The following is a 19,689-nucleotide window of genomic DNA, read 5'->3' as shown; positions in this document are numbered from 1 at the left end:
TTAAATAAAACTAAGAGTAAATACCAGTCAAGATCCCTCGAGTTTGGTGGTTTCACCACCTAGTCCCTAACTTTCGTAATTACCATTCGTGGTCCTCTGAATTGCGAAAATTGACCTGCTACCATCCTCCCGTTAGTTCATGCCGTTTAAGTCGTCAAAAGAAGGGGTAAAAAAGTCATTTGCCATGTTGATCCTTGTACTGCCACAAGTGGTGTTGCTCCGGCTGAACTACACAAAAAAAGGACATGAAGGGGGAGATGAGAGAAGGCAGGAGCAAGCTAAGTTATCCAAAACTGTGCTCCATTAGTTTTAAGAATTCACGAAAATCAATGTTCCCATCTTTGTTGTCATCATATGCCATGATCATCTTCCTGCAATCCTCTTGCGAAAGCTCTGAGAAACCCATTCACCCATTCTGCAGAGGATCCTCTCCACCTCATTTTCGTCTATGAACCTATCACCATTCTCGTCAAACCCATCGCCATTCCCATACTGTGGTGTAGCCATAACAACAAGGAATCACTTGCAGCATCCCCATACCCATCCGGCATCCCATATGAATACATAAACATGATTGTGTATATTACTTACTGAGTTATTGGGTTTGGTGGCCGATGGTTTATACGGACAAGCCGGAGGAACCCTTGAAGGTTTTTGATACTCCTTAGTCCTTCCCAAATAATCTGTAAACCTTTGTTTGAAAAAAAAAAAAATCACAAAACAAGTAGGATTGAAACAAAAACCCAACAATTCCAAGCCTTGATCTTGAAAACCCCAACAATCAATTTTGAAAGCCATATGTAGAAAGATGCGTGTGGAGCTTTTACCATGATGAAATCGAAGAGAAGGGGCAAAAGGTTGACAGTTGGAACAAGGAAGAGCGGTAACAGACATGCTAAGCAGACTTATTTTTCGTGAAATTGAGAATCATAATTGAATCAATAAGTTGAATTTGGAGATGAAAGTTCGCCGGAAACACCCACCACCACGCAGACAGCCACCGGATCTGCCTAGCTACTACCGGATCTGTTCGCCTCGTGTCAATTGTTCGCCGGAAAGAAACAAAAGGTCGCTGTTCGTCGTTGCTCCTTCGCCGCTGGCCCATCTTTGGCGTCGACAAACAGAGAGAGAGAGAGAGAGAGAGAGATTAGCCGCCGAAAATAGAGGATGTCGGTGTCGATCTGCTAGGTTGTCGTCGTGCCCTGCTCGTCCGGAAGAACGGGGGTCGCCGGAGGAGATGAGAGCGTCACTAGATCCGCTGCTGTCGCCAATTTGATGGTCGCCGGGAAGGAATGTCGTCGCCGGCAGTTGCTCCTCTACGTCAATCTTTGAGATAACAATAAAATACATTTAAAAAAAAAAGAAGTATATACTGGAAATGACATTTTTACCCCTGCTTTTGACGGCTTAGACGACAAGAACTAACAGGAGGATTGCAGCAGGTTAGTTTTCGCAACTCGGAGGACCACAAATGGTAATTATGGAAGTTAGGGACTATAGGTGGTGAAACCACCAAACTCGAGTGACCTTGGCTGGACGGACATATAGTTATGATAAGTGGTGAAACCACATAATTATGATAAGCAGTTGCACTCGTGCAATGCACGGACATATGATATAGAAGTAAAATTAACCGTATTTATAAAATAAAGACTATAATAGTATAATTATATATGAATTACTCTATGAAAAACGAATAAAATTACAATTTTATTCCACATTATTGAAAATTTCTTTGTATACGACATTTTTAGTCGTACTTACAGATGATACATTATCCCCACATATCAAAATTTTTAACCCCCTAGGATTACTAACTCTCGAGACGGCTACATACATTTGACCATGATTAAAGACCGACTTTCTCAAAAACAATCACACGTGTGGTAATGTTTGTCATTGACTTTTATTTATTGTCATGGCATATGATAACATCAAAGTGAATTGCTTTCTTTGGAACTTGAAATGCAATATTGAATCAGAAGGTGTTTATGACATTCGAGGAATTAGAACCTTTGCTCCTATATTCGTTCCACACATGAGTTGAGTTTTCAAAACATGATCAGCTAACCCTGTAACAATAAGCCTTGCGGCATTACATAGTCCCAGTGACCGATCAATATTTCTCATATCCTTCTACGAACTGTCTTCGAGAATTAATCGGCCCGTAATCGTGTGTAAAGCTGATGTTGAGTATTGATCAACACAGGAATTTGTACATTTTCTGCAACAATACTAATTATGATTAGGACTTAAAATAAAATGCGCAACACATAATTTATTTATTATATAATTTTTTTTAATCTTTATTAGCTTCATCAAATTATTATTTAGCCATATAATATATATAATAATGTATTATTTTAATAAAATAATAATAACGAATTAATATTTACAGTCTGATTATATAATGTTAAATATATTTATTCAATCATACGGTTGCAAAAACGACGTCGTTTTGACGTCCGACTTAAAAAAAAAAATCAGTTTCGATTGTTGTTAACAGCGTTATGTTGTGCATAATTTGAACTATACATCCATAACTTCATAACTATACATTCAGAATTGCATAACTACACATCCGTAACTTCATAACTATACATTCAGAATTGCATAACTGCACATCCATTAACTTCATAACTATACATTCAGAATTGCATAACTACACATCCATAACTTCATAACTATACATTCAGAATTGCATTACTACACATCCATAACTTCATAACTATACATTCAGAATTGCATTATTACACATCCATAACTTCATAACTATACATTCAAAATATGAAATTATAAAATTATAAACATATATTTACATAACTAACGACAATCAAAAATAATTTTTTTTTTACATAAAACGATGCCGTTTTTATAACCGTGTACACCATCCATGGTGCACAGCATAATTTGCCGCAGTGGTGTAAAATAGTCCCAAGTGGAGAACGAAACACAGTGGGACTATTAAGACTATGAATTAGGACTTGGCATACTATTAAGTATTAATTAAATGCACCTTAATTCCTAAATCCATGTAAAAAGTATTGGGAACTTTATTTTAATGGTTCTACGCGTTGGGGATGCATGGGACAATCCGACACACGAGGATGCAATCATGTGTGAGTGACTCAGCCGACATTCATTATGTCGGTTACCGTAAACGGGCCGGCCGTAATTGGGCTCAACCTTAGATAGAATGTGAATAGCCCACATGTTTGGACTAAATGGAATGCCGGTAACAGATGAGGCAAATTATTCCGTGCAAACGTGTGCATCATGCATGGTGTACACGGTTACAAAAAAAGGCATCATTTTAATTAAAAATGACGCGTTTGACTTTAAAAAATAATAAATTTCGATTATCGTTAACAGCGTTATGTTGTGTTATATATTCAGAATTAATGAATTATATATTCAGAATTAATTATCTATATATTCAGAATTAGTGAACTATATATATATATATATATATATATATATATATATATATATATATATATATATATATATATATATATATATATCCACACCGGTTACTGGTACTCTGTTTTGGCTTATGGCAGTTCGCTGCGTCTGTGTATTCAGAATGAATGAACTATATATTTAGAATTAGTGAACTATATATCCAGAATTAGTGAACTACGTATCCAGAATTAATGAACTATATATCCAGAATTAATGAACTATATATCCACACCGAAAATAGTGGAAATCCCGTCGATTGGAGTTTTAAAAAAAATTGATTGGTGAAGTTATGAGTCCAATTCCATGTACACCATGCATGGTGCACACAGTTGCACAATATAATTTGTCCAGATTTGATTGGGTGAATTATAGTTTTTTGCACTTTTAGTCATACGTGTATTGTGTTATTAACAATGTTGATTTACTACTTTTAAAACTTGCATAATCGATTTATGAGTATCATTTTTTTTTTTAGCGTGAATGGTCCTCCAAGTGAAATCTGCGTCCATTTTTAACCGAAAAAAAAATATCTTTGACATGACATTTGGTTGGAGGGAATTACAATTCTATTCCACTTAATTCTCACATAATTCTAAAGGCAGGCAAATTCATTCGTTTAGTTGGAGAGAACTGTAATTCCGCGGAATTGCAATTTCATCATTTTCATGATTTGCGTATTTCAATTTATTAATTTTTAAGAAGAAAAAAATAACGTTGAGACAAAATTATCATTCTTTTTAAAACCTGAAATTGATGTTTGATCTCTCCCTCGTCGCCGTGCATCTAGAACAAGAATTGAAACTTACAGGATATTCTCAAAACAAAAAGGGGACAAGAGAGAGATCAAACAATTTCTATCTGCCTATTTGAACTCAAGAACAACCTTTTTAAATAGTAAAGACCACCAGACCAAACAATTATTACCGCATACTATCACAAAAACCTCCATTCGCAACATCATCAACTATCCATGGCTTTGGCTAATTGTGACTTACATGAGTTGGAAAATCCACTCACCTACAACATAGCAGGGGGTCGGTCTAGATAGAGTGGTCACGGCGCACCCTTTTCCACCAAGCTAGACTTTAAAAAATCTCATACCACTTTGCTATTTTTCTTGTGGGATCGATCATGTTGTAACAATCCTTAGGGTTTGCAGAAGAGAAAGGAGAGAGAGAAGAGTAGAAAGGTGATATAGAGAGAGAGTCAGTTGAGAGAGAAATAGAATTTGATAGTATTATTCATCGCATGCCCTCTTACACTGGAATTATTCCTTATATACATAACTTTTAGGAATATAATGAACTAGGTGATACGACACCGTTGGACTCTTTTTCATAACTGCCAGTCAATCGCTTCTTACTCAAAAGACAACGTTTAGACTTTGTGAAACAACTTGTAACAGCTTTTAATTCCCCTGTCATACTACGTCGTTTTGCCACTGATCACCCAATTTCCTTAGCATCATCTGCGATCATTACATTACTTCCTCCTCCCAAGGATCAAATGTAGGAAATTGCTTGGTAATGTGATAATAGTCCTCCCACGTGGCAGCTTCCTCTTGGTAGATTGGCCAGTTGCACAAGAATTTGTGTCACAGCTCTATTATTTCTTTTGATCAGCCGTTTGTTCAGAACCGCAACTGGCTGAGCAAGTACCTCCCCTTCCTGGCCTGTTATAGGAGGCTCCTGCTGGGGTATAATCTGATCTCCTATCTTCTTCTTCAATTGCGAAACATGAAACACATGATGGATCTGTGCACTGGTGGCAGTGCTAGTCGGTTGGCTACAAATCCCACCTTCCCAATAACCTGATAAGGCCCATAGTACTTGGATGAGAGTTTGACATTGGTTCTTATAGCCACTGAAGTATGTCTATAGGGTTGGATTTTCAAATAATTCCAATCCCCTATTTGCAAAACCCTCTCACTTCTTCTTTTATCTGCCTGTTGCTTCATTCTCTGCTGAGCCAGCCTCAAATTATCCTTAAGCACTACTAAGAATGCTTTTCTTTCAGCCAACCAGCCTCCTTCCCCTTTCCTATGGCCGGCTCCTAAGGCCAGCATGGGTGGTTGATAGCTATAGAGGGCTTAGAATGGGGTGCACTATTGGGAGGATCTGAATAGAAGTTGGTGTTGTACCAATACTCAGCCATGTGTATATATCCACTTTGCCCAGTTATTTGGTTTGTTGAATACCATACATCTCAGATAGGTTTCTAGGCACCTTTTAATCCTCTCAGTCTAGCCATTTGACTGGGGGTGATAAGTTGTTGACATGCTCAACTGAGTCTGCAGCTGCTTAAAGATTGATTGCCAGAACTTGCTGAGGAAAACCTTGTCTCTATCAGATACAATGTCTTCAGGTAAGCCATGTAATTTATAAACATTTTCCATGAATGCCAAGGCTACACCCTCAGCAATGTACGGGTGAGTCAAGGCAATGAAATGGTTGTAGTTAGTAAGCCTATCCACCACCACCAGGATCACCCCTTTTCCTTGTGACTTTGGCAGCCCTTCTATAAAATCCATGGAGATTCCTTTCCAAGCCTGGTCAGGAATGGCCAATGGTTGTAGTAACCCAAGAGAGGGTATGTTTTCAGCCTTGCATCTCTGGCAAGTATCACATTTCTTGACCAATTCCTCCACTTCCTGCTTCATGCCTTTTCAGTAGAATAAGGATTTTAGCCTCTGGTATGTTCCTTGCTGACTAGAGTGACCTCCTAAGGGTGAGTCATGCATCTGTAGTACTAGCTTGTTCCTCAAATCCCATTTACAGCCAATGTAAATTTTGTTTTTGTACCTGATCAATCCTTCCACCACTGTCACATTAAGATCACTGTCAGGTTGAATAAGTGTAGCTATCAATCTGTCCTGGGCCCAGTCATCCCCTTCATAACTGCTAATAACTTCCTCAATCCACTGAGGTCTGATACTGAGGGTGGAGTTAAGTTCAGGCCCAGGCTCCTGGTTGGTTTCCCTTCTTGACAATGCATATGCAACACAGTTATCTATGCCTTTTTTTTTATACTGAATTGTATAATGGAGCCCCAACAATTTAGACAATCCCCTTTGTTGTGTAGTAGTAGTGATATTTTGTTCCAGCAAAAACTTGAGGCTGTGGTGATCTGTCCTTATAATGAAATGCCTTTCCAGTAAATATGATCTCCATCTTTCCACAACATTGATAATAAACATATATTCTTTCTCATAAATTGACAGACCTAAATGCTTATCCCCAAAAGCCTTGCTGTAATATGCAATGGGTCTTCCTTCTTGGATTAGGACTGCCCCCATCCCCTTGTGGCAGGCATCAACCTCTATGTTGAAGGGTTTCTGGAAGTCAGGTAAGGCCAAAACTGGAGCTGAGCAAAGAGCCTGTTTCAATCTTTCAAAGGCATATTCAGCCTCTTCACTCCACCGGAAGGAGTGCTTCTTCAACATTCCAGTTAGGGGTCTGCTGATCACTCCATACCCCTTGATGAATCTTCTATAGTAACCTGTCAGACCCAGGAAGCCTCTTAACCCCTTGATCGACATTGGTTTAGGCCACTCAACTACTGCTTGTAACTTTGAAGGATCAGTGTGTAGTCCTTTTTCAGATATGATATGCCCCAAGTACTCAACTTCATTTTTTGCAAATGAGAACTTGCTAAGCTTAGCAAACAACTTATGTTGCCTCATTAGTACCAAAACTTCCTTAAGATGCCCCTAATGTGCCTTTAAGTCAGGACTGTATACCATGATGTCATCAAAGAAAACTAGAACAAACCTTCTCAACAAGGGTTTAAATACACGGTTCATTTAAGCCTGAAAGGTGGTTGGTGCATTGGTTAGGCCAAAGAGCATAACTTTGAACTCATAGAGGCATTGGTGGGTCCTGAAGGCAGTCTTGTACTCCTCACCCTCTTTCATTCTAACTTGATGGTAGCCTGCCCTCAAGTCCAGCTTAGCGAAATATTTAGATCCAGCTAACTCAAAAAAGAGATCCTCCACTAGTGGTATGGGAAATTTTTTTTCACAGTGATATTATTCAATGCTCTAAAATCAATGCAAAACCTCCAAGTGTTGTCCTTCTTAGGCACCAGCAACATAGGAGAGGCAAATGGTGACACTCTGTAATAACCCCTGCCTTAAGCATTTCTTCTACCATCTCTTCTATAGTATTCTTCTTATCAAAAGAATACATGTAAGGCCTGATATTAACTGGTTGTGCCCCTGGTATTAGAGGTATGGCATGATAAGCTCTCCTTGGGGGTAGTGCTTTTGGCTCTTCAAACAAATCTTGGAATTCTTGGATCAAGACACTTAGTTCCTGGAATTTGTATTGACAGTAATGGTGAAACACAGGTGTTCTTTGGGCTCTCTGGCTAACCCTTCACAATGTACTAAGAACCCTTGAATTCCACACTTTTGCCACTTCCTGAGATCCTTCTTGGTAACTGGTTGTAGCCTACAACCCTTCTTAGATAGCCCCTCCAACAGAATCCTTTTGCCCTCTTTGTAGAATGAGATACCAGGGGGCCTGGTATGGAGTTGGAAAGGAGCAAATTGGCCTATCAAGTCCATACCAAGGACCATGTCACAACCCCCCAACCTGATTAGTCTAAAGTCCTTCTCAAATTCCTCATCCTGGACTTGCCATTTCAATCCCTTGCAAACAGAGTCACACACTATCTGTTCCCTATTAGCCACAGTGACACTGAGCGATTGGGATCCTTCTGGCTCAATTCTAAGTTGGGTAAGCAGCTTAGCATCCAAGAAAATGTGGGTACTCCCACTGTCAAGCAAAATTACTATCTGCTGCTTGTGAACTGATAGTGTTCAGACCATCCCCTCCCATCATGGCAAGGGACACCTCAACTTGATTATCATCATGGTTTTCCTGTTCCTACCCTTCATGGCTCAGTTCCTCAAGTGCATCATGGAACTCACCCTCCTCTATAGTGTTAAAGGCGGATCCTCTACACCTATGCGCAAGTTACCAAGGCTAAAATCACTTGAAACATTTATTTTGTTCTCTTAACTAAGATTTGCTCTTGGATCCTTCAGGACCTCTAGCAGTACTGCCCAGTGTGTTGGAGGCTGATGTTCCTTGGGGATTGGTAGGCTTAGGGTTATAAGGCTTATATGGTTGGGGGTGGTTATTTGGTTGTGGAGGTTTATTTGTATAGTTGTAGGAGGGTTTAAATGGCTCATTGGCCTTGAACCCTTTCTCAAATTGTTTAGCAGACCAAACTGCATCAACCAAGGATTTATGTTGAGTGGTTTTCACAAAGCATCTTAGGTTGGTTTTATGTCTAGCTGTGTAAGCTTCTAGGAAGTAGGAATATGTTAGGGTGGGGTGTTTCTGCATCAATAAACTCTTGAACTCTTCGAACTTATCTGTGAACTCAAGGACTCCCCCAGTTTGCCTAAAACTGGCAAACTCCTCCATTACAGCTCCACTATCACCACCAAACCTCCTACAGATAGCCTCTGCAAAGTGAGCCCACTGGAAGGGCCCTTCCAATCCAGTTAAGTATCCTTCAAACCATAGGCCTACTTTTCCAGTCAAGTTCACATACAATACATGCATAATCTCAATTTTCGGGATGTGAGACATTAGGAAGAATCTCTCACACCGGCTGATCCATAGTCTAGGTTGCTCGTATTCAAATGAGGGAAAGTCATGCCTATATCTCATCAAGGAATGATCCATACCCTGCCTAGCCGGTCGGTTCCTTCTCAGAGGCCAATCCGCATTGAACTCTAGCCCCACCTCACTACCAGAATCCTCATCATCCACTTCATCATTCTCCAATCCTACTACTTGTAAAGTAGTCGCAGGTGCCTTGCATGGCCTTCTTCCTGATGGATGTTGACCTTGTTCGGAACTGGCTGGTGGTGCTTGCCTGACTCCATTCGCGGAGGATCCTCCAGGAGCAGAATCCATTATTGGTGGAGCAGGACGATTGAGATGAATGGTCTCAACAATCTTGTTTTTCCAATTAGACATTCAGTTATCCATTTGAGCTACTAACCGCTCCATTAGCTCATGTGACTCCTTCTTGTGTGCTTCCATTTGGCTGCTCAGATCAGCCACTACTGTTTCCAGGTGATTCATTCGTGCCTCCATTGGGCTCTGATACCAGATGTAACGATCCTTAGGGTTTGCAGAAGAGAAAGGTGAGATAGAGAGAGAGTCAGTTGATTGAGAAACAGAATTTGACAGTATTATTCATCGCATGCCCTCTTACACTGGAATTATTCCTTATATACATAGCTTTTAGGAATATAATGAACTATGTGCTACGACACTGTTGGACTCTTCTTCATAAATGCCGGTCAACCGCAACTTACTCAAACGACGACGTTTCGGCTATGCGAAACAACTTTTAACTCCTCTGTCATACTACGTCGTTTTGCCACTCACCCAATTCCCTTAGCATCCTCTGCGATCATTACACATGTTAGACAAAGGTCAATAGTTAGTCTATCAATCAATTTTGACTTGTTTAAATAATCAATATGAGTGTTATGAGTGTTTGATTAATTAACTTTTTGTAACTACTTATTATTCCAAAACACTAAAATTCAAAAAGTTGCTCAAATCAATTTTTTCGATTAGGTTTTTTAGAAAGTTATTTTGTTGTAATAAGCTATCAACTAACTTCTAATTTACCAAACATCTTTCTATAATAAGCTAATGTTATCAACTAGTCAAACTTACTAACTCAATCAACTAACAGCTATTTACCAAACACCCCAAAAATGATTGTTTGAAAATGCTTGGCTTATCGAGGATGGTTGTTGGGATGTGGTTATTAATGAAATAAGAGGGTGTTTAAGTGATATTTTTAGACAATGTATAAAATATTTTCAGAAATCTCACATAATCTGGAGAAAATGTAATTCCCATGAAAGCAAAAATGAACTAAAAACAAAATATGAGAATCTCACATTCCTTGAAAGGCTAAAACCAACTTCTTAGAGACAAGCATGAAACTTCACCAACTTCTTAATCAACTGGAATACAACAAAAAACACCTCCCTCATAAATACATAATCTAATATATTACAAGTACAATAATAAACAAGACTCATTATTTTGGGTACCAAAACATATTGCAACAATAAGAGGAAGCAGCCCTATATAAATACCACAATAATTAACATGTATGTGACACCAATATCACAGATCAATTACTGAAGAACAATGGCCTGTAATTGCATCTAGTCTGGAAAACTATATAAGTTATCAACTAAACCAAAACATTAAACATGGGAGTAAATAGAACATTGGGTTACAGAAAACCAGACTGAGAAATAAACGTGTGCTGCAAAATGAAATCGATATCTCCTGGGCTTTGGGGGCGCTTCTTGATTCCCAAAGGAAGGATTAAAATGATGGGGGAAATGTATATTTTCTAATCTATAGCTATGATGCTCTCACTTGTCAGCCATAGTTTCTTTTGGACGATGAACACGACTTCGTCACCCTCCTGATCGGGATCTGAGGATGAATCAGCTGTTCCGACGGCTTCCCAGTGCAATGCATGCAAATACTTCTTTACAAAATCAATAACATGCTGTTTATCCCGGATGATAATGAAACCGGTGGGCCTTAGAATGCGATCCATCTCGAGCAGCAGATCCTCGCCACTACAACCTTTCTTCTCAATGTCAGAAAATACAGTCCAAGCATGGAGCAAATCGTATGTCCGGGGATAGATTGAAAAGGCTTCACACCTGCATATAAGGGAAAACAACAAATTTCATCCTTACTTATTGGAGATCAGAACATCAATCGTCAGCCAAGTATAAATGTGCACTCAATACCACAAGGCAAAACTCACAGCACAAATTTGTCAGTGTTTATCCACATACCAGTTATGAATTGAGCCAATCAGGCCTCGATCATATACGATCTTGAGTGTATTGGGTCCATCTTCAGGGACAACATTCATTACCCATACATCCTTCTCCTTCAAAGCAGCTGCAAATGAACCCAAGTTTGCCTTCATGTCCATAATATTCCTCACGGTGTCTGATGAAACTTTGGGACTCAAAATCCTCCAGTAACTATCAACCCTCCGCCGCCAGAGTTCCTGTGCATGAAGTATACATTTAGGTTTCTCGCATTTATTTCTTGTAATTACAAATGTCTATGAGCAGTCAACATACTGATAAGTAGAGATTACCGTATCCTTTTCGAACATTTCAATGGAATACCCAAAATCAGCAAGCCGATGAGGAGGTGTGGTCAATCGAGCTGGCCAAGGTGCCAATCCACTTCCCTTGGTTTTGTGGTCATCTAATGCAAAAAAAAGGCAAATAAATGGAAATGCAAATAAGAAAGACATCAACCTTATTCAGAAGTTTCAAGGGAAGACATTTTGCACAAATGCTCACAAAGAAGCAAAAGAAAAAAAAAGAGAACAAAAAAAGACACAACTAAAGTTGAAAATGGAAATGCAAATAAGAAATAAAGAAATACTGGTAGGTGAAATGAAATGAACATTTCTTTACATCCAGTGAAAAGCATGGTTGAGCTAAAAGAATGTTAGTATATACCTCCCTTTCGATGCAAAATGAATATCATTCACCACAAAAACTTTTAATGCAGACAAGACAAATATGAGTGCACAAGACACTTACGGTCAGAATAAAGTGTTATGCATGCCTCCATTGGAACACCCCACACTGCATCTGGATCATCGTCAGATCGGCAGAGAGGTGGCTGAGTAGCTGGTTCTCTTGCCATGTAACAATCATTATCTAAAGGTTTAACCCAAATGACTGTTTGGTTTCTTTTAGCAGCTATCCTCCAGCACATGCGTTCTACAAGTGCACTCATTTGTTTCCATATTCTAAGATCTTCTTCATCCTGAGCATATGCTTCAGGGGATGAGTAGGCAAAATAGCCTCCGGGTCTAAGAACCCTATCTAACTCAAGAAGAAGGATCCCATCTCTTTGCAACCAATCAATCCTACAACGAGAACAATGAGCAAATTCAAATGAACGGCTTGGATAAGGAAGTCTCTTTGTTCCAAGAACACCGAGATATGCAGGAATTCCTCTTTCTAAGGCAAACTGGATCTGATTCTGATGCACATCATTTGGTGCCAAGGACATTGCTATTATATTGGATGAAAGAAGATAGCCTCCAAAACTAGCAACACCGCAACCAACATCAAGAACTGTTCGTATATTCCCCTCATTGTTCAAGATATTGTTTGAAAAGTTCAACATCTGCAAATTGGGCCACCGGAATGATACAGTCAGTGTTTGGACATTCTTAATTTTCTTTTCATTGTTAATACTTAGCCAAAATATAGGTTTGAATCCCTTACATTTGCAATTGAAGCAATATATTTGTCAGCTCCTTTGTGGAAATGAGTGCCTCCTCCTGGAAATATAATCTTTTCACCCTTGACAACCATCCAGTTCTGATCTGATTTCTCTTTAGCAAGGTGCGTATGAGGTATGTTTGCTTTCCAGACCTCATCTCTACTTTTCGGCCACTTAACAGGTATCTATTATAGCACCAAAATGTTTAAAAATAAAAATCAATAAATCAAAAAAAGAAGACTCATTTAAACTGGAATAACAGAATCTGAAATTAGAAACCCTCTTGATACTATGTTAGCATACTCTCTCACCTTGTATCCTGGGGGAGGAGGAATCAGGCAATTGAACCGCCTCTCAGGCATAGGACAATGTCTTTCATAGTGTTCCATCAAAGATAGGTCCAGCTTCAATCTCATTTGGTATATGAGATTTCTGTCTAGACAGGGAATTAGTTCTGAATGTCGATCATCACAAACCTTCAAACGCAAAAAAAATGGAAATGCATGAAACTTAAAACAAGTTCTGTCTAAACAAGTTGATCACTATATACAACAAAAATAGTGATGTGTTGTTTTGCTTTACAAGCTACATGTGGTGGATGGAGGAGAGAACATGCCATAAAACTGTTATACAACTTACAGGAAAGCTTTTCAGGACAATGCCGTCATTGCCATCTTCCAGTCCAAATTTTTCATCTTGCTTAACATCACCATCATCATCTCCACCCAAGTACGAAGACCCTAGTTTCCTCAAAGACCGGCTGCCATACTCTAGGGCCGACTCACCACTGCTCTTAGAGCCAAAATACACATAGAGAAAAACGAGAAAGATTGCAATAACACCAACAGAAGTTAACAGGCGCTTCTTCTGCACTCCATCTGATCTCCCTCTCATCATTTATGTAGCTTTAGTATCCTCAATAAAATATAAAAAGCTTCACCTTTTGACTTCAGTTCTCATAAATACTGAAATAATCTCATAACTAGATGAGTTCACTCCAAGATCCACGATTTATTGATTGATAATTGTTAGATTCTATTGACTATCGATCTTTGCGATTGATGGAAAACCTGTTGAGTCAAATATTTAACAATCAGAACAACTTGAGGATTATCAATAGTAAACAACTGACCATTAATAAAGGCCCCACTTAAAAATATCAGCTCAACTAAAATAGACAAACCTAATTAATTTGCAGATAGGATAGTGCTTTGTATGCCCAACCATTACCATCACAGCATTACCGTGTAAGGAAAGATAGAAATTAAAATTCTTACTACTTGAGATTAATAAAAACATCCCCAAAGCCAGAAAAAGAAAAAGAAAAGAAACGAAGAAGCTTTTTAAGGATTTATAAACCCACGCAGACATCACAAAATAAATACTTTGGAAAGAAAAAAGAAGATAAAATATGAAGATGTTCATACAGTTGAATTCCTTGACTTTAAAACAAAATCATATTTAACGCATCCACATCTTGTACATTTCAATCATATTACTGATATCAAAGGCTCTCAGCAAAGAAATTTATTAGACAGCATTCTAAAGAACCTACTCCATCTGACATAATGGAGGATCTTTTATAAGACTACCACCCTGGGCCACAATCTGAATGGTAAACAATCCAATGATTCTTTAATCATTTTAACTTAACACTTAACCAACATACTATTCTAAATGTGCAACTGTGCATTTTTTGCAGTCAATATCGCAGATCATTCTTGGCTCCATAGAGATACTCAGCACAAATCCAAAGAAGCACTCAAAATAAACAGGAAAAGTAGATATCAGTTAATACCATGTCTGGTTATACTCCTATACATCAACAAAATAAAATCTTCTTATAAATTTAAATGGACACTAAATAAACTACGAGGTTGTTCATGCATCATTAATCAAAATCTACAATGCAGATCTGCAATCAAGCATTAATTAAGCTAACAATACGAGCTTTAAAAAATCCAATCATCTCAACAATCGGGAGTGATTATAAGGATAGCAGACAAATCAGATCCGAGTAAAGAACACTCACTGGATTGGAATAATTGTCGGTGCAGATCTGAATTTGGAAGATCACTGAAAAGGAAATTTGATGAAGTGGAAGGAATTGAGAATTCAAAATCTGGGTTTAAAGCAGAACACCGGTGTTCCAGAATTGAGAATAAATGGAAGCATAGAAGGATTAGATCTCAGTTTCAGAGTATCAGTGTGAACAATTTTTGTGGATTTCTTTACCATTTTTGGAGGTGACAGTGAACTGGCGATGTATAATACCTTCGCCACGTAAGCAGGGTTTTTCTGGGAAAAATTAAAACAAAATATATTATGTTCCAAAAAAAAAAAAAAAAAAAAAAGAAAGAAGGTCTAAATTAGCCATTGAACTAAAAAAAAGTACAATTAACATCTCAAATGTATGTAATTTTATCGGATAGCAGGTTATCATCTATTTCATCATGTTATCTGCTTACGTGGATTGTGAGTTGACATTTTTAATAATAAATTTTAAAAATAAAAATTAAAAAAAAAAAGGTCGGGGCCAAGCTCCCTCCTTCTTTGTCTCCGGTCTCCTTCTTTGTCTCCGACCGGAGACGAAGAAGGAGGGGGGCGGGGAAGGGGTGGCTGTCGGCCCACCCGGTTTTTTTTTTTTTTTTTTTTTTTTTTTTTTTTTAATTTTTAATTTTTAATTTTTAATTTTAAAGGTTTTTTTTTTTTTAATTAGAAATAGCAACTCATCATCTACATAAGTAGGCAACCTGATGAATGGGTGGTAACCTGCTATTAAATGAAATTGCATACACTTGGCATGTTCAGTGATTTAATTACACTTTTTTTTTTTCGTTCAGTGGTCTATTTGCATTTTCAAATTATGTTTAGTGGCCAATTTGAAACTTATTTAAAAAAAAATAGATGTATTAATTCATTTTTTTAAAAATTATTAACGCCTTTACTGTTTATTCTTAATTTTTTTTAAATGACATTTTTAAATTAATGCATAGGAGGTTTGAAGTTTGAACACAAATATTGTATATCAGAAAAATAAAATACAAGTTTGTGTCAATATGAGGTTCTTTTCCCGACCTCATCATGGAAAAATGGAGAACGAAAACTATTCAATTCATCAACTATTGGAACCACAATAAATGCATCCGGACTTTTGGAGATTGAATAGTTGCCACGGTGATAGATTTATCATTTTAAAAGCGAGAGAGTTGGAAATACAAAGCAACTTAACTTTTGGCAACAATGATAACATCGTTTGCATGTTTGTCAAATTAAAGATACTTTGATAAAAAAAAAATATTGGCTAATATCATGTTATGCATATTTCATATATTATTTGCACACATTGATAACAAAAAATTTATCATTCCAAGGCTATTTATATACCATAAGATAAGGTAAAAAAACACAAGACACTTACGTGGGAGTGTAAAACTGGAGAATATGACTCATTTTGTTTCTAATTTCATGACTTGAAGACAAGTCGAAACATATACATACAAGTATGCAACACAGATAAAAAATACATGCAAAGAACCGAGTGACAAGTAATAAAAATAGACACGTCCAGCAACAATTATAACAAATCATCACATATGGAATGATATGTCATTATTACAATTCATTACATTAGCATGTGCTACTATGTGTCTAATGAAAACAAACGTCATCCAAATTAAAAATTTACATCGTAAGGGCAAAGAAGATACAGTGAATAAAATATACCTATAAATACACCAAACAAACGAAAACTTGACACATTTAAGAAGTACCAAACCATGGGTATAAAAAGAGATATTAAGGTTGTGTTTGGAAACCCGAATCATTTTTTGGTTTCCCGTGTTTGGACGATGCAATTGGAAAATTCAGTCAACGGAAAACATTTTTCGTTGATTGGGAAAAATCAAGTCATTTTGGCAGATGTCATTTTCCGCCAAACTCACAATAAGGTTTCAGGCGGAAGCCATAGTTGTGGTTATTGGAAACCTTTTAAAAAAAACATAATTATTATCCTGCGGAAATTAGAGCTATGGTTTTCGGGGAAACCAGTGATATATATATATATATATATATATATATATATATATATATATATATATATATATATATATATATATATATATTTAAGTTTTCGGAGGAAACCAATGGTCTGGTTTCCACCAAAAAATCGGTAATGTTTTTAAAATATAATTTTTAATAAATAATATTATATTTAATATTATTATAAATATTTTATATTTAAAATAAAATAATTAAAATATTTAATTATACAATTTTATTAATGTTCTAAAAAATAAATCAAACATATCAAGACAGGTTTTCAGAATGCAACATTGCAACCAAACACTAAACAGGACGTTTGGTTGGAGGGATTTTAAATTCCCTTCCCACTTAATTCCCACATAATTCCAAAGGCCATTAAATTCCGTAGTTTGGTTGGAGGGAATTGCAATTCCCCCATTTTCATGGAATTAAAATCCCATGTCCCCCTTAAGATTTTAATTCCTGGGAAAAAAAGATAGTGATGAGTCAAAATTACCCCTTCCCTTTTTAACTTAAAATTAATGTCTAACAATAATAATGAACATTTTTAACTTTATACTACTTATTCTCTTTCAATTCTCATGTATACCAAACGTTAGAATTGAAATTCCCAGTAATTCTATTCCTGTCAACCAAACACTGGAATTTAAATTCTCACTTTATTCCCAGTAATTCAACTCCTATGGAATTACAATTCCTTTCTCACATAATTTCCCCTCCAACCAAATGCCCTGTAAAAAAAATAATTTCTGAAATAGTACTCATTTTTCAAAAATTCATTTTCCTAGTTTTTCAAACCGACACTAAGAGCATCCACATTAGTTGGAGAGATTTGGGAGATAATGTAAGAGTGATTAGGAAAGAGAATGTGGGAGGGGGAGAAAAAGAAAGAAAAAAAAATAACAAAACAAAAATTGAAAATAAAAAATAATAAAAAATCTGCCGCGTCAGGCGCGCTGTCAGCGCACCTGACGCGCTACACGGGCGCGTGCATTGCACGCGCCCGTGTAGACATGGCTGTGCGTAGTGTTCTTTTTTTTTTGTTTTTTCTTTTTTTTTTCTGACATTATGCTTGAATTTGCAGAGCAATTCTTTTCACAAATAACCCCACCCCACATTTGTTATTATCCCCACCTAAGTTAATAGATCTGACATTATCTCCTCTTTCACTATTGATGTGGATGCTCTAAGTACTAAATGCACCATAATTCACAAATCCAAGTAAAAAATGATTGGGGGCTTTAATTTTAATGGTTTAGCGCGTTGGGAAGTTGCATGGGAGTGATGGGACATGCCGACACGAGGATGCAATCATACGTGAATGAGTCAGCTGACATTCATTTTATCGGTGCTCATAAATAGGCCAGCCTGCCCATTATGGGCTAACATTGGGCTCAATTCATATACAATAAGAATACCCGCAAATTATGTTATACATGGTGCACACGGTTGTAAAAAGACATCGTTTTAATTAAAAATGCACGTTCTATTTTTTTTAAAAAAATTTAGATTTGATTTTTGGTAATATCATTTTTTTTGTGCATAATCTTAATTATATATCCACAAATTCATAACTATATATCACAGTGAATGAATAACACAAAATCCAGAATGAATGAACTAAATATCCATAATGAATGAACTGAATATCCATAAATTCATAACTATATATCTACAAATTCAAAACTATATATCCACAATAATGCTGTTGAGGAGAATCGAAACTGATTTTTATTTTTAAATGAGACGCGCGTTTTTAGTCAAAACGATATCGTTTTGCAACCGTGTGCACCATGGTGCACACGGTTGCACAACATAACTATTGAAGAATACCAAACAAACAAGACATGGGTTGGACCAATGGGCCTATATGCGATCCAACCAAAGGCATCGTTATGTTGTGACCACATGCTCACCTTATATGGTGTACACAAATCTATATCCATAATTTCTATACTGTATATCCATGATTTTGAAATTCCCTGTGAGCTAAATTTTATACTTTAGATTCATAATTTCTAACCACGTATCTATATCCATAATTTCTATACTGTAGATCCATAATTTCTATACCGTATATTCATAATTCCGAGACTCTTGGTGAGCTAAAATTTATACTTTAGATTCATAATTTTAGCTCACCGAGAGTCTAGAAACTTATGGATCTATAGTATAGAAATTATGGATATACAGTATAGAAATTATAGATATAGATTTGTGTGCTGCATGGTGAGCACGTGCTCACAGCATAATTTGCCAATGCAAATTATAGTTGGATTTTTTTTTAAAAACTCTGATATCCACCGTCGGACATAGTGACTAATTCCTGTTATAAACACTTCTAAAGAGTGAGATAATTGGTCTGAAGATTTAAGATTACTTTATAGCCGAGGCTAAGGATGAATCTCTTTGATGAATCCTTTGCTGCATAGTAATCTTTACTTAAAAAAAAAAAAATTCTTATAATTATTTTAACACTTCATTTTTTTTGAAGGCAACCATAATATGGTTATTTTATAGATATGCAGCAATAGAATCTGGGGGAACAATGTCCCAGTACATAGCAGTAGTGAAACTAAAAGCAGTAGAAGCTAAACTATGTGCTAAAAAATTCTGAGATCTAGGTACGAAATTAAACCGAATAAACTGAAAAGACGGTAAGTAGGCTTTACATGCCTGTAAAGCAAATCCAACGTATGATCTTGGTGAGGGCATAGATGAAGTTAATTGTCGTTGTAGTGCATGACAATCTGTAAAAATACGTACTCTTTGCTCGCCACGATCTCGGAGCCATGTAAGTACCTCCTTGCATGCGATTGTTTCGGCCATGAGGGGTGAGAAGCATGTT

The 19,689-nt window shown here is 36.9% G+C and overlaps 1 protein-coding gene across 1 annotated transcript; it reads right to left on the bottom strand.

The window, feature by feature from the left end:
* Nucleotides 1-10,477: 10,477 nt before the first annotated feature.
* On the bottom strand, nt 10,478-15,037 carry LOC109176445 (probable methyltransferase PMT3). Its single transcript, XM_019325875.1, has 8 exons — nt 14,830-15,037; nt 13,437-13,867; nt 13,109-13,273; nt 12,800-12,982; nt 12,104-12,698; nt 11,647-11,759; nt 11,333-11,553; nt 10,478-11,194 (listed from the first exon to the last, which is right to left on the bottom strand). The coding sequence occupies exons 2-8, from the start codon at nt 13,692-13,694 to the stop codon at nt 10,873-10,875; spliced, it is 1,857 nt and encodes a 618-aa protein (XP_019181420.1). The 5' UTR covers nt 13,695-13,867; nt 14,830-15,037; the 3' UTR covers nt 10,478-10,872.
* Nucleotides 15,038-19,689: the final 4,652 nt, after the last annotated feature.

The sequence above is a fragment of the Ipomoea nil genome, unplaced genomic scaffold (assembly GCF_001879475.1).
Source record: "Ipomoea nil cultivar Tokyo-kokei standard unplaced genomic scaffold, Asagao_1.1 scaffold0706, whole genome shotgun sequence".
NCBI lineage: Eukaryota > Viridiplantae > Streptophyta > Magnoliopsida > Solanales > Convolvulaceae > Ipomoea > Ipomoea nil.
The sequence above is the reverse complement of the archived record's forward strand: the minus strand, read 5'-3'. Positions and strand labels throughout refer to the sequence as shown.